General features: G+C 43.4%; 1 protein-coding gene across 1 annotated transcript; it reads left to right on the top strand.

The window, feature by feature from the left end:
* The first annotated feature begins 11,550 nt into the window (after positions 1–11,550).
* On the top strand, positions 11,551–22,035 carry CSRNP1 (cysteine and serine rich nuclear protein 1). Its single transcript, XM_038392724.2, is given in 5 exon segments — positions 11,551–11,649; positions 11,651–11,750; positions 14,565–14,824; positions 15,903–16,199; positions 17,919–22,035. Coding segments are annotated over 5 exon segments (1,743 nt in total). The 5' UTR covers positions 11,551–11,574; the 3' UTR covers positions 18,930–22,035.
* Positions 22,036–23,964: the final 1,929 nt, after the last annotated feature.

The raw sequence follows: 23,964 nt of genomic DNA, 5'->3' as shown, positions 1-23,964 counted from the left end.
CTCTGCCTGATAGTATTGGGGTCCACCATGGGACTGCAGAACCAGCACTGATATGAGTACTTGATCCTGTTTCAATTGGATTGGATACAGGCCAAGACTACCATTGGGTGTCCCAGTAAATGGACACCAGACCTGGTGCTAACTAGCAATTTTCCTTCATGGCACTGTCTATTCAGAGGAGTGAACTATTCTAACCCCAGAAGTTGTCCCACTGGGTTAAGTGTTGGGCATAATGGCAAAGCTGAGCAATGCTGGAAGGCACGTTTGACCAGCCAGTCCTCATATCTGGTCTGTTGATAAACAGATGTTAGTTGGGGGTCTCTACCCCATTGAACCCAACTGAAAGGCTCCAACAAGAGCAGGTACTCATAGCAGTGTCAATCTGGCAATACGCATTAACATGAAATTCGCTATTAAAAATCTGAAGCCCCCTCTCCTCGAAACTCTCAGGTTATCTATGGTAATTGCATTCATACTCTCATCTAGCTCTTCAATGCTACCCCACAAAGGTAGTCTGGCACAAGCAAATGTCTTTCCACTCTAGCCCACACGATTTTTATCAGGGTAATTTATCTTTGAAGTGGAACAATCCCCTTTGTTCATTGGTCTTTAGGAATCCTCTAAATAATGCATCTCAAGCAGAAAGCACCTTCACAGAAAAGGTGATACCCCTCTGCCTCCCTCCCCCCCTTCTTTATTATACAGTGAAACCCCAATGTGTCATCCTTTAACAAACCTTCCTATAGCTCAGTGGTATTTCAAAGCAATGAACATACCTAATCTCCCTGGCATCAAAGGTTCAACTCTGGACTGCTTTAACTCGGCCTTTCATAAAGGGAACTACATATGGAGTGGGGGGTTTTCAGAAGAGGCCTTCAAAACCTGGTTGTGCCACCAGGACAGTAAAGATTCCAGTGCATTCACTATACGCAGTGCTGTTTCTCTTGCCTATGCATCCTTGGCTAAAGCTGTCCTTCTTCCTTTAGCTCACGAAAGCTTATGCTCTAATAAATTTGTTAGTCTCTAAGGTGCCACAAGTCCTCCTTTTCTTCTTCCTTTTATCTCCCAGTCGTCTCTGCTTTCCACCCCTCAAGTGGCTGCCTTTCATAGATATTGTACATCTATTGTTTTTAAAATACCACATAGCACCTTTTGCCTGTGGTGCCCAAATCGGGTGACTAGAAAGTGTGAAAAACCGGGACTGGGGGGGGGGGGAAGTAGGCGCCTATATAAGAAAAAGCCCTGAATTTCGGGACTGTCCCGATAAAATCAGGACCTCTGGTCACACTGCGCCCAAAGCGCTCAGGGATAGATACTGGTCTCATTGATAGGTTTCAGAGTAGCAGCCGTGTTAGTCTGTATTCGCAAAAAGAAAAGGAGGACTTGTGGCACCTTAGAGAGGAACACATTTATTAGAGCATAAGCTTTCGTGTGAGCTGTAGCTCACCAAAGCTTATGCGCTAATAAATGTGTTCGTCTCTAAGGTGCCACAAGTCCTCCTTTTCTTTTTGGTCTCATTGATGTAACACTTACCATTGTTCAGCCACATGGATCTTGGAACCCTTTATTACAAAGCTGGGCAGGTCTGATTGTCCTCCCCATGACAGGCTGGGAAACTGAGGCACGGAGCCGGCAGGAACTGGCCGGGATCAAGGGACCGACAGAGGAGGGAACCGAGCACGGGCATAGCTAATTCCCCACACAGGGGCAAAGCAAGGCTCTGCTGGGTGACATGACGCCAAAGGTCACTCAGTGAACCGCGAAGGGCAGCCGAGCTAGAAGCCAGGAGCCCCGCGCCCGCCCCACTGCCGTCAGGTGTGCACCGCGTTGTCCCTCTGAACACAGCAGCCCTGCCTGCGAGTCGGGGCCTCTCCGCCCAGCAGCCAGACACTGACTCATTCGCTCCCCTTTCCCCGCTCCGTGTCGTCGCTCGGCGGGAGGGGAGGCCGGACTCGCGCCGCTCCCGGGCTGCGCCGAGGGCGGGGGCAGGAAGCGGGGGGGGGGGGCAGGCCGGGCTCGGGCTCCGGCTCCGGCTCCGGCTCCCGTGTCACCGCCTGCGTCAGCGCCCAGGAGTTTTCCACTGACGAAAAAGGGCAGCGCTGCTGCGGCCGGCAGAGGAGGGAGGCGCAGCGCGGAGCCAGGCGCAGCCAGTCCGGCCGCAGCTCCAGACGCCGCCGCTCGTCTAGACGATGCGAGGCTGAGCGAAGGCTCCGTCCTGCCAGCTGCGGAGCCCGGAGCCGATCCGCCGGGGCTGCTGGCGCCTGCTCGGCGCCCCTCCGTCTCCAGCGCTCGCCGCCCCCGCCGGAACCCAGGCGCAGGTAGGTGTCTCCGGCTGCGGCTCTCTCGGGGCGGCCGGTGCCGGTCCCCGGAGGGGGGGGGGTCGGGGCGCCTTTGGGGCGGGGGAAGGTCTCCGGGGCTCGGGCAGTGAGCGGGGCTCGGGCTGGCTCCAGCGCAGCTGCAGTTCTTGGGGAGAGGAAAGGGGGGCAGCAGAGGCGCCGGAGCGGGAGGGGGGCGCAGCAGAGGCGCCGCGCACCGGAGGGGGGTCGGGGGGCGCAGCAGAGGCGCCGCGCACCGGAGGGGGGTCGGGGGGGGCGCAGTTAGCCTGGAGACGGAGGGGGCGGGCGGGCAGGCACCGAGAGGGGGGGGCGCTCTCCAGAGCTGGGCGCACGGGCAGTGGGAAGGGGGTGGGTGGGGGTGAAGCAGACGCCGGCTCAGTGGGGCGCCCGGTGGCGGCTCGGGATCTCTCATGGGAAAGGGGAGGGGGGGGGTCAGGCCAGGGGCGGGGGCGGGAGCGGAAATGCGTTTTGGGGGGTAGCGCCCCCTTCCAGTAGGGGTGGGGAGCGCCGTGCGAGATGGCGGCGCTAGGGTCCCTCGCCGCGATGGGGGGAAGGGGTCTCGGGGCCCGGCGTTACCGGCTGCCCCGGGGGAGGGATGCGCCGTGGGGCCGAGGGACTCGCCCTGCCCGGCTCCCCCGGTCCTGGCTCCCCTTGCGTGACTGCGGAGCCCAGTAATCCGAGCCCCGAGGGCACTGGGCGCTGGGGGGTCCAGGGCCGCGCTCAGTCACGTTTAGCTGGCCAAAGTTGTTACTCTCGCTGCTGAGTCTCCCTCACAGTGGGTGCACCGAGAGCCGGCCCGTCCCCTCCCCATGTCCTGGAGTGATATGCACCAAAACAGTTCAAAAGAAGTTAATTAAGGAGCCCGGGTCCCCCAGCCCGAAGAGATAATGATCTCTGGCCCCATGCTGGGCTATCTCCTCTGCAGGGAATGCACATTCCCTCTGGGCAAATTAACAAGGCAGGGGACTTCTTTTGCTTTTAAGGAATTTGATGCCTGCTTTTCTTCTTCCTTCCGTGGTCCCAGGCGTGCAGGGAAGACACTAACATTGTTTCCTCCACTGAGGAAACGAAACTGTCGTTCTGTCATATAGACTGCTATACAAGATCCCTGCCCAATAGGCTTGCTAGTGGAGATGCCTTTGGATGTAGTTTTCTGCCCCCGACTCACGATTAAAATCAGGTTCTTTTCTAGATGCCCAGGTGTTGTCTGAAATAGCTTCAGGAGAAAAACGGATAGACTATTTATTATATGGCCTTCCTTAAGGATTTATTAATGCTGCTCATGCATCAAACCTGGTTCCATACTACAGATGTAAATGCAGAGAATGACTTTTTATTGTGGTGCTGACACTCAGCTTTTCCTCAAGACAAAAAGCTGAAGGCTCTCCATGTTTAAAGGCTGCAGTTTGAATTTTCTGTTGATATTTGAAGAAATGGGGGCACTTGATAGTTTTATCGCCCAAATTTGCAAAACTGACATTATATTTCCATTGCCACAGCAACACCTACTGGTTTAGAGACAAATTGATCAGCTGCATTGTCCTGCTGCCCAAACACCAGGCAGGAAGGTGCTTTACCCCACAGCCTGTGACTTGTTCTGTGAACTGTATGCAAATCAGTTTCATCTTCCCAGAGCAGTGGCTCTTGTCTTAATTTATTAAGTAAACAATTTGACTTTTCTTTAAGTTTACACCTGGATTAAAATGGTAAAGTTTCATGAATGTGTATTTTTTTCCCCTCAAACCAAACAGGTTTTCTTTAGACTGTATAGTGTGTGTGTGTGTGTGTGTGAGACACACAATCTCGTCTTAGAAAAAGGCTGATATGCATGAAAACTTTTTTCTAAAGTAATGATGGCCTTCTAAAACGTCCAATTAAAAAAAATTGTTGGAATCAACAGAAAATGTTTATAGCCATCTACAAATGTAAATGTGTAGTTATTTGTTAGATGACTTGATAGTTCAATGCAACATTTTACAACTGGAGCTTTTGCTAAGCAATTTTAAGTGAAGCCATCAAGGTCGGGAGGTTTGTTTTAGTATCTGGTAGATGTATGTTTCACTCTAATAGAGCATACAGCTGCTGGCAAGCTTTTTAATAATTTAGTGCAGGAAAAGTGTGCACACAGAGGAGAAAAAGTAATGTACAGTGTGTACCTACTGGAGGACAAATATGGAAACCTGTTGTGAATTATTCATAAGGGGTAATCAAATAAAGGATTTTCCTAGACAAAGTGCACACTGTATTTTCGTATTTATAATAGTAAGATCCCTGTCAAGTAGACCTGGAAGCTTAATTTCTTAGCAGCTAAATCAGATAATCTCCTATGTATTCTGCTGTTTTTTATTTACCTTTCCAGTTGTCAACAAGAAATAATGGCATAGTGGGGAAAGCACAGACCCAAATTTTAATTCTTGGCTTTTTGAAAAGTGTTAAGCATTTCTTAAATTCTTCCTATGAAAAATATTTTGGCATAGGAATAAACTTGCACTATAAACTGATTCATGCTTTTATTCTGTGGCACTGACTAGTTCAGTTTTTGCTGTTGCATGGTAGGCAAAGTCTATTTTTACCCAGAGTAAGGTTATGAAACCATACCCAGCTGGGTTAAAATGATCTAGTTTGAACTGGAAAGCAAGGCTAGTGTTTCTTGGAATACTGTCTATGATGCTGGTTATCCCTTGCTTTACACTCCATGCTTGAGCAGGAAACTGGGAGGGAGACTACCTTTTTTCTTGCACTTTCCTTTCTAGGCTGGTTCTTTTTATGGTAGCTTCCTCAGAATGCCTACATCAACCCAATCAATGCCTACATCAAAGGTGATATTGTCAGGCTAGAGCATGTAACAGTTGTGCTATGGAAACCACTCAAGTAAATATCCAGAGAATTAAAATAGTTAAACGAATGGATGCTCAGTGAATCAGTGCCAGCAGAGTACTGATTATTAAGTAATGTAGAAGCTTCAGTGAAAGCACCTCTGTTTTTAGATATCTGATATTCGGATGGTTAAATTAAAAGTTCTGTTCTACACAAATTTTTGTTAATGCTAGATACAGTACCAAGGTCATCTGACCTGCAGTCAACAGAGGCATGTAAATGAGTGCCTCCTAGTCTGAAGAGAGACTGTAAAAATTGCAGTCTTACTCCAGACTTGCTCAGTGAGTGTATTCAGAGTCCTTCCTGACTAAAATGCATGGTGGTGTTTTTAAACTAATATTTGCTTTTGTCAGACGTGCAGACCCACCATAGCCCTGGGGGACTGAGCTGGATTCTAATCTGACTCTTGGATCAACAGAATTGCTAACTAATATCCAGTTGCAGACTCTTTGTTGTTGTTGATCCATGAGCCAAAAAGAACCCACCTTGACTTTCAGATTCCAGGTTGTTTGCAGAGTTGGCATCTTTTTACTTGTAAATGGAAGAGATTTGATCTAAAAGTTACTGAAAAACAAATATTTAAGTCCATAACAACACTTTTACAAAGTTGCTTTTCAGAGTAGAGCTGCACTTTAAACTACTTTTGCACAAATCTTGAATTCCTTCATGCATTGACTCCTCAGACATGAAACCAAACTTTAAAATGTCACTGCAGACTGATGTCTTTTCTGATGCTCTTTATAAGCATGGATGTCCAGCCTGGTACAACTGAATGCAGAACCTACAGCAACTGGATCTAGTATAAGAAGTTTTTGTAGTTTGACTTTATTGATTACCCTACAACCATTCAATTGTACAATGGTGTATAACAGCTACGAAGTAAAAATGTGAATAGTTTATATTCTGCAAAAAACGACCAGCAACTTCCATACACAAACATAATGTCTTGTGGGGTTAGTTATAAATAGACTAAAGGAACACTATTGTTTTTGGTTGCTTTTCCTCTGGTTGACTAAATAAATGCCAAATCTTCTTAAATCTAAATTACTTGAAATATTTACTGTTTACATGTAGTCCAAGAGTAGGATAGTTAAAACATTAATTCCTTGCATTCCAGTGTACTAGGGCTTTGCCCTGCGACTTGCTGAGAGCCAGAAATAGGATTTAGCCGTTTCAATTCCCCTTCCCCCACTAGACATCCCCTCTCTGCCCCAAGTTTGATGTTCAAAAAAAAAAAAAAAAGAAAGAAAAAAGAAGAGAGGAATGCACATCTGAGCTAAATATTTGTTAGAAAGTATTCCCAGGATAGTGGGAGTTGCGGTGCTAGTGGAATTCCTGCGGGTTTGATCCATTGCATTATGTACTTGTTCAAAAAGCTGTTTTCAGTAAAATAGATGAGTAAGGAGTCTTAGCCAAGAACAGAATGTCTTTTTTGGCAACCAAAAGGGAGATGGGATTATTTTATTTCAGGTTACATAAAAAAAAGTGGGGGAAAAAAACTCTTCTTGTATATGGTACTTGCAGACTTTGTGAGTGCAAGAATAGGAACCTTTTTCAAGCTGCTGTGTAGTTTTGGTGGCTTATTCTTAAAACCATATTTATGTCCTATATAGACATTTTAATTGTGGAATTATTGCAATTAAAATATCCTCACTGGGTATAAATTAGCATTCAGGTTTTATTGGCTGAGCGTTCAACAGGCTAAGAGACATCAGAGTTTCAAGGCAGTGTTCAGATCACTGGGCCAAATTCTGCTCTCACGGAAGAGTGTTTGGCTTTACCTCAAATGTTTAACAGTCTTCTGTCGGATTTTCTTTTTGGGTGGGAGTGGCAACTAGTACCAGTGGCAACTAGACACTGAGGGTTCAGCTTCACTCTATCTGTATAGTTCGTGAAAAGGTTTTGAAAACTCTACCTGGGGAAATGTTCCATCTTAAAATCAAAAACAGAAAAAGGAAAAATGCTTTGGGTAAGGGTGGGGGAGCAGTTTCAGTAAAAGCTTTTCCCCATTAATCGAGAACTGTGTTTGCATGATCTCTACTCATGCACTGACAATGCAATCAAATATTTGAAATAACTTTGTCATACTGTAGTGGGTTATTTTCCCCCTAAATGTTTAGCTCACTTCATTCTTATGAAGCGAAGTGATACGTTTTTCCTTCTTCCCACTCTTGGGGAAAATACCTTATGCATGGTGAGCACTTTTATAATGGACTTTATTGCATTAGGTAATCCTCAATTATAACCTAGCTTGATCATGGTTTTGTGCTTCAGTCCAACAATCATTAAGACCATCTGTTTATCTGTGACATGATTTGCTGTGTCTTTATAAACAGACCAGTGTGTATGTGCCTTATTCATGTGCTTCTATGTTCAGTGTTGACTTTCATGTTGGTATTTTCCCACTTCATAATGAGACCACTGTCAACACAGTCATTTAGGCCAGCCAACTTTGAGTATCATCTTGGAAGTGCCTGTACAGGCCAATTAAATAACATAAAAACAAATGTAATTTGTAAGCCATCAGGTATGTTGTTGTTCTAGCCTTTGCTTTCAGTATTTCTAAGTGCCAACTTTTTGCCTGCAAGTGAAACTGTTGTGGTCTTGGTTCTCTTTTATGCCAGTGGTAGCCTCTCTTTTATGCCAGTGGTAGCCTATCTGAACCACCAAACTGCCAAATATATCTCTTGAGGCACAAATTAGTGACTGAGCCATCAGGGAGATGGAAGAGAGGTCAGAATTTGGCTGTTAGTTAGGCTGGGTTGGAAGATGGTTGTGGCTGATTTCAGTGTAGGTGGCCTGTGAGCACAAATGTCAAAGGTAACGCTCTTCCAAAGCAGTAGTTTACATTGTTCGAGGGGAGGAAGGGCTTTGCTGTAAGTGAGCTTGACATGATCTGTGTTATTTCCCTATTATTTATCTTTTTTTGTAGTGCAGCCTTGACTGTTCTACAAGTTTCCTGTGTTTGCCGCTTGACATCTGTCATAGTAGCCAGTGGGCCGGCTCAGATGGCAGAAGCAAAGAGAGGGTTACTTTCATCCCTGTTTGTTTAAAATGTGGGATCACTTGCAAGTGCTGTAGCTCAAAAGTCTGCATGTTGGGGTGGAAGGTGACTGTGACCTAAGGAGCAGCTGTCAGGCTGCATACACATGTATGCAAGTATGCTTTACAAATGAGCTGTCCACAAGCTTAGAGGCATGAGAGAGTGAAGAGTGATTACTCCTTAACGCAACTGGGGCTGCTTTAAATTACTCCCCCTTCCCCCCCCCGAAATAGGAGGAGGGAAATCAAACAGAGAATAAAGTAAGGAGTAGTTGAGTACTAGCTCTGTCATTCCTAATTTTCCAACTATATAATTGGAACAGACTAGTAAAACTGAGTTGAATAAAGCCTCAGACCTCTGCACAGAGCTTGTTTCAAACCCCACACTGAGTAGAGGGGGTTTTGTTTTGTTTTTAAGATACTGAGTTCATGTTCATTTTGTAAAATGTGGGAGAAAGCACATAGTACGGTGAGAATTTATACTAACAGCTGAGCTTCTTTGTGGTCACTTGGGAGTTCTTGCTGAATCGTATTGGTGAGCTAAATGGAAAGTAGCAAAGGGGTTAAGCCAGGTGTCAGGTAGTACATGTGGTGTTACTGATGGAAGATATCCAAATCCACCACCTCCCCATCTGTTTTGGATTAAGGCCAAAAAAACAACTGTGGCAAAACCACCTGCAATGTTAGTTCTGTCTCCTTGTCATGTTCGAGCTGTCAACAAAGGATCTAAAAAGAGGCTGGGGAACCAGTTACTTTTTCACTAGTATGAAAATAGTGCATAAAAATGATCTTTATTGAGCACAACTTCAGATTAGAAAGTTGCATAGCCTAGTGCCTTTGAAGCCCCAATACAGCCATGCTGCAGTAAATGATTAACTTTCTTATAACCAAAGGCCATTACAGCGAGCAATTTTAACCTTTAGAGACTATTGTCTATGGAAAGCTATTTTGTCAACATATTAATTAGTGTTTGTACAAGCTTTGAGATCAAAGAGCTATATAGATGCGCTAAGTATTATTATGCCGTGCTATTGAAATGTTAAAATCCATCATAAAAAGGTTTTGAAATGTGCATTTTTGCTGTGTGCCCAACCACTTGGCAGAGCTTTTAAAGAAGAATTAACAGACTAGCCATGTAAAGGAAAGAGGTAGTAATACAATATGGTCACAAACATATTTGGGCTAATAGAAAAGTCTAACCTTGATTGGGGAGGAGAGTTTCTGGCAGTCAAGTACAACACTGGGCTTTTGTAGATTTCAGGCCTGTTTTAATACATATTTGACACACCCTTGAGTTCTGATTTAATGGCGCATTAAAGGATGCCTTTAGGGTTTTTTAGAATTAAGGATGTTAAATGGAACAATCCTGTGAGATCGCTGAATTCCGTGCAGTTCAAGAAGTTCTGTGTAACTTGGTAATAAGCAGCTTGGCAATTCTTAGTGTCCGTGGCCAGGCTTCATTCACTAGATGTTTTCTAATGGTTCTTAAACTGTGACTTTTTTTTATTTTAATTGTAGACCTTTTTTGTAAGGCATCTGGAAAAGGGGAGGGGAGGGGGCAGCATCCTTCTGCTTGTCTTGCTTCCCATGTCAGCTGTGTTTGGCTGTGTGGACTTTGGATCAAGTTGCATTCTTATCATTCAGCGACACTTTCTGATAATAGCCTCTTAGTTTCATTGGCTGCTAAAATTGCTTACTAAGAAGCAGCCGTATTTGTGTCATGCCAAGTGACTGGAGCCACTGTATCATCCCTCCCTCAGTAAGAGAGTGGGTGATTCTCATAAACTGCACCTATTTCCTTGCCAAGGAAGTTTCTGGAACTCTAGCTCTGGGTTGTCATGTTTGTAGCTCACATGTTTGTGCTGATAAATACACAAATGCACTGGTTTGAATCATAGTGAGTCAGTCTTCCAGTAATAATCTTGTCATGAAAACAAAAGGAGTACTTGTGGCACCTTAGAAACTAACAAATTTATTTGAGCATAATCTTGTCATGATGTCTGGTTACATGCTCACCCGCTTCAAACCTAAATGGACCAGTGGTGATTTCTATTAAAATAGAGAGACATCCATCCAGTATGTTGTATCTAGGGTTTTATAGGGAGAAAAGGTCTTTGGTCCAAACAGCATTCTCCCCAACCGTGTTCTGACTCAGTAGATTCTGAAGCTGTAGAGATAGTGGATATGTGATATGATTCAGCCGGTGTATATGAAAAGTGTAGTGTCTTTTTTGTTGTAGAAATTCTTATTCCAAAGATGCTAAAGGATTAAATGTGAAGTTGTTTGGTGAGTTAAACGTTGGAAAAAGAAATGAACAACATTAAGAAATCCAGACAAGTACAGAACAACTTTGTTTTTAATTAGTTTGATGCCTTTTAATTAGTACTCTGTCTGATCTATAACACAAAATAAACGCATGGTTTAGTGAACAGTGGGCTGGATCTGAAAGAAACTGAGAGGAAGGGTTGTTCTTGTATTGATTATGTTTGTATTTCAGTGCTTCATTTAATAAGCCCCCAGGGGACTGAAGCAAGTAAATCATGGCAACGGATTGTTCCCAACAAACTGGCTTCTTTTTGTAATTAGCAAGAAGCTAGAGCTGTAACTTCCTAGTAAGTGATTTAGGTAAGGAGTTAACATAAAAGACTTAGTGCACAAAATGTAGTACTTGTAATTTATTAACATTTCTGTTGATGGAATGAATGTGTGGAACATCTATTTTGTGTGTATGTGCGGTAACCTTACAGCCACCGTTTTTGTACAGTCTTAATATGGGTGGAATGCTGCAAGGAAATTCAGTTGAGTTGTCAGAAATAAGGTTTGAAGGTAGGGTAAATTAGGTAAAAATGTGAACCTCAAAATTAGGGGAGAGAGACTTGGATGTGTTCAAAACTATAGCAGTTTAAGTAGTAACCGGTTTGCATTATGGTGGAAATCAGGGACAGCTTTCATGGGTGGGAATTAGTTGATGTAGAAACTGAAATCATGGTGTGCTCCACTGCCTATCAAGGTTGTGAGGGAACAGCCCGGCAAATGTGAAGGTAGCAAATGTGTGACTTATAGGTAGGTGGCCTAAACATCTCTCCCTCTGATCTTTAGGTACATAGGGGTAAATCTTAGCCACGTGCAGAGAGCTGGCACAGAAGCCACTGAAATGCCAATGAAGCCCTCAAAATAAGGCTTAAGTGGTATTTGGTATTTGTGTTGGCTCCCTGTGCAGGAGTCAATTTCACCCCTAGTGAAGAACATCCATTGTTGCCCATGCTTTATTTTTCCTTTCTCCTTTATTTTTCAGTTCTATGAAAAATACCGAATAACCATGAGTGGGGTATTGAAAAGGAAGTATGATGAACTGGAGGATGATGCCACCTACTGCTCCTCTTCCTCCTGCTCACCCTTTCTCCTCCTCTTCGGCCTCTTCAGGTTGGGAAACAGACGAGGAAAACTCCCGAGGAGACAGCAAGCCCAGCACTGCCTTACCCTCCAGTTTCACTCGTAAGTATCCATGACAGTATATGTTGTTATATATAGTGGTGGGGCTGTGGGACTCTGCAAATGGATTTTTAAAACATGGCACCATCTCTGTGGATGATTATTACAGTCACTCCCAAGATCTTGGCAGACAATGATTTATTCATTGTAAACTATGGAATGAATCTATGAAGTCGGGTGCATGTAATTTTATAAATATGGTCTGTTTACTTAGCCTGAATTTTAAGGATAGTTTTCTTCAACTGTTTACCCCAGTATTTTATAACAATTAGGGCCTCTATGAATTTGCATAGAGGCCCCAATTTGCAAAGATAGGAACCTGAAGTTAAGTACCTAAATCTACCTTCAGATATCTAAATGGGCACCTAGGGGCCTAAATGTTAGTTATAGGTGGCCATTTAAAAAAAAAAAAAAAGTAGGGTACAAGTGATTAACCAATGGCTTAATTAGTTAATACAAACCACTTCAGAACGGTTTTGTAAGCAAACCGGATAACTTGCCACTGACACTGTTGCTGGTGCAGACAAATGCTATTTTGTTTTCCTAGCAGCTACTACCAGTTTGGGTTGCTTTGGGGAAACACACAAAATCTTTCCTCACTTGTCATCCAAAAATTACAATGCACCAATCTTCAGCTAAGGGAAATAGCTTTACCAAGTAAATTATACTAGAGTCCTGCAAATATCTTGCAGTTAAGGTCCACTTAGCAGACATACACAAACATGCACTGGTCTGAAAAGGCATTAGAAGTCATGTAATAATAAAGAGCCTCTTTCTTTTTTGTCCTCTGGGTTTTGTGAAATAACAATGGACTTTCTGTATGCTCTGGCCCGATTAAAAAGTGTCAGGAATGAGAATACAATTTTTTTTGTGGGGCGGGGGGGAAGCAAAGTATATTTATATTTTATTTTTTGCGGGTGGGGTGTTCTGGTAAAGAATAAATATTTTTAAATGGTTAAGCCAAAATTACGCAAAAATGCTGTGCCCAGTGAGAAGATGTCATTAAAATGATGACAATGATCAGTGTGAGATCTTGAAAGCTTTGCTGATACGTGTAGTAGAAGCTGCTAACATAGCTGCATCAATGCTCCTTTAGACTAAACTAAGAAATGTTTGTTTATACGCTGGTAAATGAGGCTTACTGTTAAAAGTGGGCCTAGCTAACTCCAGTTCTGCATTTCTCTAAGCTTCAGGGGCACCTGATCCCACCCCATGTCTGCAAACACCCTTTGAGTTTATAGCTGGTCATTACAATTCCATATCCATAGTAGCTCTAATCAAGAGAGGAAGGAGATGGTTCAGACCTAGCTTTGGGATCCAGAGATCTGAGTTCAGAACAGTCTGCCAGTGATTTCCTTTGCAAGATCAAGTCACTGGATCTTTTTGCAGCCTCAGTTTCCCATCTGTAAAACAGGGATGATAATTCTTCTTCTGTCTCGTGTAGTTTAGATTCTAAGCTCCTTCAGGACATTTACTGTTTTACTTGGTGTGTATACAGTTCTCCTACCACAGTAGGGTTTGGTAAACTACTGATTTAAGCTAAACCAGTGTAAACAAGGGTTACTCCAGTTTAAGTGTGTCTGCACTAGGGCATATACCAGTATAGCTAGAGGGATGTAAATAAAATCTGGCTCAATTTTTCATATACAGACAAGGCAAGTTTTTAAATTGCTGTTTTAGCTGAGAGGGTGAGATGGGAGGCCATTGTCATTGGGAAGAGATGCCCCCCCCCCCCCCCCCCAGTAACTGGAGACTTTTCACCTGCCATGTGAGGTCTGTTTGTATAATTGTCAGTGGTTTGGGCTCTAAAATTTGATTATCTTTGTGCTGACTAAGACTTCCCCCACCTTCTATGAGAATCTGGCAGAGATGTGGGCAAACAAGCTAATTTTGTCTTTTGCTGCCTCTTCCTAACAGGTTCCTGTTGCAGGAAAAGTAGTTCCTTAAACCAATATTGCCACAATTTTGCCTTCCATTTTACATGTCCTGATAGGTGCAGGGCAACAGAGTGATTCTGGAATTACTCCTGTAGACTAGTAGATCCGATCTGTTATATATTTAGACTCATACTAGACAATGTAAAACTAGGTATCTCTGTAGAGATAACATTTTTAAATTTTCTCAATACGTAAAGCATGTTACAGCGGTTTCAGATAAACCACAGTGTAGTGTTGCCAATGTTTATATTGGGATCACCTGTATAAAGATTAACATCTTTGCAGCTGCTCTCAAATTAGTCTCCGGAGAATAAACTACAGATTCATAGTTCCTCCCAGTGGATGCAAAAGGAAGTACCATAAAAGCAGCTGTTGGTAATTGTGTGCTCTCCCATATAAGTTGCAGCAAGCAAACTATTTGGGGATCTGCAAAAAAGAATCTGAGGAATAAACACAAGGTACCCTAAAAGCTGTTATGCTAACAGCATATAGAGACCCAGGTGTTTAAAATCTCTCACTCTCTCTCTCACACTCACAATTTTGTTATGCTCTGCTATATTTGAAGAGTAAGTAAATGTAAATTTCCTTGGGGAAATCAATGTGAGGAGGAGAAAAGCAGTTGCTTCTTAGAAAGACTGATCAATGTTCCTTGCTAGCAGAAATATATTGGCTATGATTTCTTGCACCACCTTCACCTGCCTTGAAATGTTTGCATACTGCACTTTAGGATCTGTTTGCTGAGATACTGGCCTAATACTAACTTGTTGATTTATGTAGACTAACTGGAAGTCTTACAGTGGTTTGCAGCTGTTTAACATTAACTTGCATCTGTTCATAGGAGAGGTATGTCACGTGCCTTTTTTCATTTCTGCCTTTCTAGCTACATCCATCCTGAAGAAAACCAAGCGGTTAAAGAAGAACAATGTGGAGTTTGACCAGGTCACTGTGTTTTACTTTCCACGCTGCCAGGGGTTCACCAGCGTGCCTAGCCGTGGTGGCTGTACCCTGGGGATGATGAGCAAGCACAGTTCGTCCAGGCAGTTTACACTGGCAGAATTTTCAAAGGAACAGGAGAACGTTCGGCGGGAGAAACTCAAGGAGCGGCTAAAAGAGGAGAAACTGGAGGCATTAAAATGGAAGGTGAGTAGTAAGATGTGGCATCATTTATCATGAGCTGGTGCAAGTCCTTATGATTAAGGCTAAGGTTTTGTCACGGATATTTTTAGTAAGTCATGGGCAATAATGAGAAATTCACGGAAGCCGTGACCTGTCCCTGACTTTTACTAAAAATACCCATCATAAAATGAGGAGCCTGAGCAGCTGCGGGTGGGCTGGGAGCTCCAGGGACCCCCTCCGCTGGGGGCTCTGAGCTCTGGGGGGTCCCTCACTGCACCTCTCTGCTGGGGGGGGGGAGCAGGGTCTCTGGGGCTGCGAGGAGCAGCAGGGGTCCCCCCTTTCACTTGCGGTGGCTGGGAGCTGTGGTAGGTCCGTCTGACCCTGCTGGCTGAAGTCATGGAGTCTTTGGAAGTCATGGAATTGGTGATGGACTTCCGTGACTAAGTCGCAGCCTTGCTTATGATTAGTTTATGGCCGCTTTACCATTAGGGGCATCTCAGAGGTCTAAGTATCAGTTTTGACACATCCAGATTCTCTAGAAGCATGTGTTCAAATGTAGAGATGAGCAGCTCAGCTTTTCTGTTTTCCAAAGGTGAAGAAACTGAATTCCATGAATTTAATAACTTACCAAGTGTTTAGAGGAGACCTTATTCCTGTCTGCTTGTTCCTGAGTGGCTGTCTCATATCTCTTGAGAAGAGTAAAGATTTGCCCTGGTGTCCTTGGCCAAAATGTTCCTCTTCCCACTTGAGCAGTTTACCAGGTGTCTGCCTCATCACCCAAGAAGCTGCTGCATTTCAGAAGCAGGACTAGACCTGTCCCCTTCTCTCCCTTTAGTTTCTGCTCCTCTGGGTCTTAATGGTCACCAGTTTTAGGTCACTGTTCTCTTATTCTTCCCCACAACCGTCTCTTCACCCCTTCCCAAGACACATGGCAGACACCCATTTGGGAAAGGCCAAGGTGCAGTAATAGTGGGTGGAGGGAGGATATTAGTTGTTGTGGCTTAGTTCTAAGTGTGCATTTGCTGGTACAGCTACCTGTTGGCAGGTGGAGATGCGTCCTTTAGTGTATGTGACTCTGCCTTCCTCTGTTCTTTGGGCACAGCTGACCGTGAATGGCACGGCGGAGTCTGAGGAGGCCAGCCAGCTCACTACTGAGGACATATCCGACGATGACGTGGATGTGAGCAATGTGGAGCTGGAGGACGGCTTCTTCCTACAGCCCTACCCTGCCAAAAAGAGACGTGCTCTGCTCAAAACCATGGGGGTGAAGAAGATCGACAGAGAGGAGAAACGGGAGCTGCACGGCATCCGCCTGTCCCGTGAAGACTGCGGCTGTGACTGTCAAGAGTTCTGCGATCCAGAGACCTGCAGCTGTAGCTTAGCAGGCATTAAATGTCAGGTACGTGCTGCTTGCTGTGCCACCCAGGCTGTGCGTTGTGCCTTGTGCCTTGCATCCATTAGGGACATATGTGAGCGAGGCTGGGACTGAGACAAGTGTGAAACTTAATATCAGAAGAGTCCTTGCACAGACTGGAACTATGTACGCGGCCAGGCTTTTTGGCAGCGTCTGCAGTCTTGATACAAGCAGGAAAAAAAAGCAGATGGGGAAGGTTAGCTAGTTTTGAGCAAGCGCAGTATATAGACTAGGTTCTCCTGCTAGCAAAGCCAGATTGTAAAATGCGCTAATTCTAACTTGCATTTAAAACATTGTAACTGTCAAAGGGACACTGTTGAAATTGACAGGTTAAGCTCTGGCTACCTGCCTTAACAAAGTATATGTGTACATATACCATTTTTATCTGTATTTCGGAGCATAGAAAATTAGGCCCTTCTTACACCTCGAGCATAAGATAAAATGAGGGTAGCAATATAGATGAAATTCCATGACCTCTGCTGGACAGCCCCCACCTTGGGATGCCCAGTGGGAGCTGCATTTCTTTGCAATCATGTCCATGTCCCGATGCCCTTCTGTTTTGCATGTTTCTGCAAATCCACCATGTGTGGAAATCCATACTCCCATACTGATCACTTAAAGCAGGACTGAGGCATATTTAATGTTCCACTGGCTTGCCAAAACCAAGTAGGCAGGTAGAGCAGAAGGCTGCACCAGAGGCACATGCCCACAAACTTAAACAATGCTTCTAGGTCTCATGTTAGGTCTTGAGCGTGTCCCTTTGGATTTCTTGGCTTTTCTTAGTTCATAACCCAATTCTGAAGTGATGTCAAGGCAGGCTGACAGTCTACAGCATGTGATGTTGTGCATAGCTTCACCCAATCTTCAGAGTCCTCCTCCATTTTTAAGCACCCCCACTCCAAGAGATGAGTTTGGCATGCCAACCTCAAGTTTCTGCCTGTAGGTAACTTCAGACTGAATTGCCTGTATCACCTGTATCAGGCCTGTATCACCCTCTTGGTGTATCACCCTTTTGGTGTAATTCCGTTTAGGAGTTCGTGTTCAGGTTTTCCTTGTAGATGCTTGCCTCTTGAAATATGTTCTGCAAGATGCATTCCATGGATTTTGAAATGTTAATTCATTATATGTCATGGCTGTGGGGATGGAACTGTGTGAAGAGCGTGCAACCTATTGTACAGCTCGTTTTACACATCCCCCTGTAGTGGCTGGTCCTCAGAGGGTGAATCTACCACAGGTGCCAGTTATGGCAGTTACTCCTTTACTTCAAATGGTAGAAGCTCTGCTTTTTACCAGCCTGGGTCCTGGGATCAGTCTCCAGTGACTATCATGATAGCTTTTGTTACGTGTGCATATGATATAATCAATATATCACTATTTATACTATTTGTCCAAAACTTTCCACACACGTTTCCTTTGAAAGGGTATATGCTTTACCCATTAGACCTTTTCAGCTCTTTTGGTCTTAAGTTGTACCGAGATCCATCCATCCATCCATCCATCTAAAGAGTGTTTGTTTTTACCTGCTAGCTGGTATGCTCTGTTATGAAGATGGTTTCTCAGCATCACTGAAGTTTGCGGTTTCCTCATAGCTTGCAGTCACTTTTTCATATTATGCAGGGGTTTATGGGCCCAGCACCTAACAGCACCTAGGCAGAGGTAGAATCTCATAGGTCTAACGCTGTTGTCATCTTTTCTCCATGGCAGATGGATCACACTTCGTTCCCTTGTGGCTGCACGAAAGATGGCTGTGGAAATACAGAAGGAAGAGTAGAATTCAACCAGGCTAGAGTGCAAACTCACTTTATCCACACCATCATGAAACTGGAACTGGAAAAGAACCAGCAGAGCAGTGAAAGGAATGTAGAACCCGAATCATCATTCCGGGACAGACTCCATCAATTTGGCTGTTCGGCAGGGAAAAATGTGTTTGAGGAAAGAGCTGTCCCACTGACTCCAGCATTTCAGTTCAACATGGACCTGGAGACAGTTGGGGAGAACAGCTGTAGTAGTGATATGACAGACTCTTCGATTTCATCCATTCAGAGCGAGGATTTGGAAGAACAGTACGAGAGTGTCCCATCAGATAAGTCTCAGTCTGATATTGATGACGATGGTCTGGCAAGAATACTGCATTTCAATGATTCTGACATCGAAGACAACAGTAATAATTGCCAAGACAACTTGAGCTGTTTCCATCCTGCTGACTTCTTTAGTGCTAACATTGAAGACCAGTGTGGTACAACTGCTGAAAAACTCAGCACTGGAAACTACTCTGGCCATTTGTCAAACATCTCCGAATGCCTGGATGAAAATGCCAATCAGGACGCTGGTTGTTTTCTAGACGACACCGCTGATGCACACTGTGATGGGCTTTCGTGCTGCATGTCATTCTCTGCAGAGCAGTGCTCAAAGAGCTACACAGATCTCAGCCTTTCCTCTGACTCCTTGGATCTTTTTCAGTCATTTTCTGACTATAACTTAGGACCTCTTTATAACTCGTTAAAGGAATATGAGAACCTTGATAACTTTTCAGCATTGCAGTTTCAATTGCCTAATTTTCCTGGCTTTCCCCAGGCAGGAGACCAGAGCACCTGTTTCCTGGAGTCTCTAATTGGCTTGTCTGAATCTGTCCCAGAAACCCCAGTCCCTTTCACAGACAATCAGCTTTTAGAAGATGCCATTAAGTCATCGCTAATGGAAACGGTGAAAGTTTAAAAAAAGAAGGAAAACTGAAATTAAAACTGAAGTACTGAGCAAACTTTCACTGGAAGGAGAAAATACTACAAAAAGCTTTCTAAGCAGACAAATTATTTTTGGTCTTTATAGAACATGGACACTTTGAAATACTGCAGCTACAATCAGTTCCCTTGCTGTTTGTGCAAAATTTATAAACTTTCATAATTTGAAAAAAATAGAAGACTTTCAAGTACGAATTTACCTGTGTTTTGTACAAAAAGACTTATTAAGAAATACTCCTTGTTAACATTGCCAGACATACACAACAGCCCCTTCTAGAAACTATTCAGTGTTGCAGAAACTTTTTAAAACAACTTTTGAATCCATATTTATTGTGAAAAATGATTTGCATAAGAGTGAGCCTGACGTGCTTATGTTTAAATCTGAAGAGGTTTACAGAAAAGATCCATACACTATATCCATAATCATTTTCACCTATTTATTGCAAATTCCAGAATTTAAATAGCCACCGAAGCTTGAATTAGTATGAAACCTTATTTAAATTGGTAATACCTCAGATGTATTATGTGTACAATCATATTTTTTACATAATATATCTGTATTTATTTATTTTTTACCTTTTTAGTACATGAATAGCACTGTGGTTTATTAATGACCTGGAAGTGCAATAAAGTCTTTAGCAGCACAGATCCTAAAGACGACAACACTGTTTTTTAAAAGAGACAGAAAGGTGTTAACTTTAGAGATTGTCAGATACCTTTTCTGTCTTCGTATAACATTTCTAAAAGAGCCTAAGACAGGTGAAGTTTGTGCAGGGGGGGCGGGAGTGTTAGGGTTTTTTCATAATTTAAAAAACATCCTCTTGGTAGCTAAAAATCCTTTCATGGATGGGATTATACATGTTGTGTGAGGTCCATGATTCTGCCATGGAAAACAACCCCCCTAAACTATTCAAGAAATAATATGAACTAACTATATTTTAAAAAAAAAAAAACTTTCTTCATAAATTATTTTATCATTTTATTTAATTTCCTAAGGATTTGGCCATGAGATCTTCAGGGATCTATGATGGTGCCTGAATATGCTGAGGAACCATTAGCAGCAGCAGATGTAATGAGGGGGACCTTTCCAGCCTGCAGAACTCTGAGAGCAACACTGCTCATGTTCCTGATTTGAGTGCTCCTTCTTCGGACACTGAAGTGTAAAGGGTCTAACGATTATGAAACACAGCGGGCCAGGCTGTTTATATGCATTTTATAGATAAATTGATGCAAGTAAATTTAGATGAAAATGAAGGTGTTGGATTATTTATTGCTTTTATACGTTTTAGAAAAATCTACAATAAAAAAGTGAAGCTGAATAACTTGGCGCAACTTTTTAAAAAATAAATTAGAAATCAAATAGTATCATTTTAAAGGGTATTAGAGGCCTTCTTAGGCATGTGTGTTTAAATCAGTCTGAAAACAGGTCACTGGCCAGTACATATAATTGGACATAATCTGTATTTTAGCAGTACACTAAGTGCCTATGCCAACAGTACTAATGTGTGTTGGTCTAGTTTGTATATCCCAATATCATGGTATAAATCTACCAGCTTTAAAAATAGGTTTAAAAGATTCAATTCTTGTGTGTGATACAGTGATACCTGTACTTGAGCAATAGTCAAAGGGGGGGCTAGGGAATACATTTTTCTTTTTAAAGCCTGGTGTACATTGAGTTAAATGTCCAGCTCTAGCTATTTTAAATAAAAGCTGTGCATATAGCAACCCCATATTCTGAATGTAACCCCGTTGTGTCTGCTTTGCTGAATAGGCTATCATATGCAGACTCCGGAGCAAGAAAAGATGGTGTCAGTTTGACTGATTTTAGGCTAAAACAAAAACCCTTATGAAAAGCTGAGGCAAAACGCTTCCATAGGCTGAACTATAAATATAACAGACTATAGAGATTACAATGGTTTGTACCTGCTCGTTAATAAATGATGATTTGGTATTCTAATTGGCATGGCAAGTTGTTCACCGCTATCAGCAATTAGGAAATTCTCACATACCAGGAGAGCTATTTTGTCGATTGTAGATCTTCTCTTGTACTGAGCTGGTCAACTTTTAAATGGGACATATTATAACAAACCAAATTGAACTGTGACCCTTTGCAGCTGTGACTAATAGCTGGGTTTCAGTATAGCTGCAGGTTGCATTGCTCAGGAGTCCATTGGTGCTGTCTGATTTAACTTCATCAGACTCCACTTGCGTCTCTGGGACACCCTGCATCTTTGACCCTGGAGCCCCGGCTACCCTAACTGAGCCCCCAGCATTCCTTCCACACTGGAACCCTTACTGAGGACCCTGCCCTGTGCTGTGCAGAGCAATGGTACATTTGCATACAAGTCTTACCTAGCAAGAGTTGCTGGATGGGACTTGGCTGCCATGCAGGAGGGCCATTGTACGTGAACTACTGGCAGATGGAGGATTTCAAGAATTTTTCTTTGTTATTCTGAAAATCCCATTCAGTTATCTAATTGGTGGTCGTTTCTATTCTTCAGACGGCATCAAAAATACTGACAAAATGTGTCCGGTACCATTCTATATTTATTGGCACTAATGTAAGATTATGTTTTAGAACATTCCTAGGTTTCTCTGCATATCTATCATTTTAAAAGTGAATGATGGGGATAAAGATTCCTGCCTTCATGGATTTTTTTTTCTATAATTTATTCATTTTATTTGTGTTGGTGCCAAAAAAAAAAAAAAAAGATTGGTTCTTTTTTTTCCCTTCTTCAGGGCACTGTACTGTAAATATATATATTTTTCCCCTCTCCGTATCTGTGTAAAAATTTGCCTGTTAAACAGTTTAAAAACTGGGTATTTATTGACACAATCTGTAATTATCTAATGTATTGATTGAAACGCTTTGGTTTCAACATAGCTTTATTTTAGCTTTCTTTGTGTATATATTGTGATTATTTTGCTTAAAGGTACAAGTAAAAAAAGCTTTATTTTTACCTTATCCATTTTCATTTGTTTAAAAAAAAAAGCATATTTGTCTACAGCTGCTGTCTGTCATTTCATCAAAGCAATATGAAGAAATTTCCATTTACACGCTCAATAAAACAATTTTGTTTGAATATGGTCGTGCCTCTACCTTTTTTCCTGGCTATTTCAATACAAATGTTTGCTGAAATGTGTTAACTCATTCCAGTCAAAAGGTTTGTGAGCAAAAGCTACCAATCCCAGGCCTACAGTATCTCTTACCTTTCTCAAAACAGTCCAGAATTAGATAAACTTTTGCAGATAATGGCAGATCCTTTGAAGTGTATAAATACTAACTAGCCTTCATAACACCCTTGTGTTAATACGGGTACAGCCTCACTAGGAAAAAAAGTGCATTCCTAACTGACGTTCGCAAATGTGGTAACACAAAGCAAAATCCTAGTGGAGACCAGGCAGTTTGTAATTTTAACATGGAGTAGGTTGATGTAAAAGACTGGCAGGGAGCCAGGTTTACCTTGACCTGCTAGCACATGTTAAAATTACAAGCTACCTTGCCTTAATCTGGTGTTAGTTACCACCTACTAGCTAAAACCATGTGTTAACTAAGAACTCTGTTTTTTCTAGTGAAGACAAGGCCTATGGGTATGTCCATGATAGAGATTTTACCTCTAGCTAATTGATTGTGTTAACTAGCTTGAGCTAATTGGCATTTATGAAGGCTACTCTGGAAACTCTCCAAACATTCGTTCCTGGGTAAATCACAATGTTCCATAGTAGTAAGACGGGACTGGAATGTGAAGGTTCACTGCTGGTATCAAGAAAGGGACTGCAACCCCTTTCAGTCAGACATGCGCGGTCCTTCACAGCAAATTTGGCACCAGCTGGGAGCTTCCCACTGAAGTTACCCAGGCAGGGCAGAGCTAGCACTATTCTAAGAGAAACTCATGGTGCTGATCCTCTTCCTTTGAACAGTAGACACTCAAAGAAATTGAGTCATGGGCCTTCTGACTTTTCTAAACCAGAAGAGCTCCCTTCCCCTGAGACCTGAGCAGCGTTGGCAAGCTAGCAGGGCCAATTATTTGTCACCCTGTTGTGAGCAGAACTAAGTCCACTCCAGCACTGAAGCCCAGTGCTGGCAGAGACTTCTCACCAGCACCCACACGCTTCGTAGGGATACTGGAGTCATACTAGGACACCAGCCTTGGTTCCAATGCCACCTGCACCAATTTCTCTGGCACCAGAAAGAATTAAAACTTTCAGTAGCAGGAGAGTCTGTCAGCATCGCCTCCAGAACAGACTGATTCCTCCTCCTCCTCCTCCTCTTTGCCCACAACACTTTCTCTCCAGAATCTAGCAGGGACCCTCCTCCGGACATCCATCCCCATCCTTCTCCCAGGGATCCCCCAGAGAGAGCAACTCAGATCACACCCTTGATCACCACCTGCAGACTTTAGGGATCCTTCCAGAATGCCTAAGTACCCCCGATATCCCTGTAAGACATCTCCTCCTCTATCCTATCCCTTTAGCTCTAGCCCTGCCATTGTGGGCCCCCTGGTCCAGCGCCCGCTAGGAGTGGCTCTTCCTAGATCCCCTTCGTGAGCTGTGACTCTTAGACCTCCCAAGGCAATGAGAGCGAGACCAACATTAGGAGACAGAGGCTCAAGAGGAAGGCCCAGAAGATGCCTCTCTCCTATGAATGGTCCCTGACGGACACTCTCAAGCCTATATTCCACAGATGGGGGCTCCCCTCTGTAGAGCTGTTTACCAGCAGCAAATGTCCTTGCTTCTGCTCCAGAGCAGGTGCTAGCCCAGCGTCCTTCATAGGCTGTTCTCAAGGTCCCAGGTGCTTAGGCATTGCACCACTCAGCAGTGTGACAACTAACTCCCAGGTGCCCTGCAGCCCAGTGGAATTCACACACCTGCGTTAGGTACCCAGGCTCCCCGACAGCGCATGGGGAGGTGGGTGCCTAATGAAGGGATTTTTTCAGAAGCCAGCAAGATGCGTTTGGAGTGCAATGCTGCAGAAACAGGCTTGGGAGTGGGGAGGGGCCTAGGCACCAAAG

The sequence above is a fragment of the Dermochelys coriacea genome, chromosome 2 (assembly GCF_009764565.3).
Source record: "Dermochelys coriacea isolate rDerCor1 chromosome 2, rDerCor1.pri.v4, whole genome shotgun sequence".
NCBI lineage: Eukaryota > Metazoa > Chordata > Testudines > Dermochelyidae > Dermochelys > Dermochelys coriacea.
Note: the sequence above shows the minus strand (reverse complement) of the source record. Positions and strands in the feature narration are given on the sequence as shown.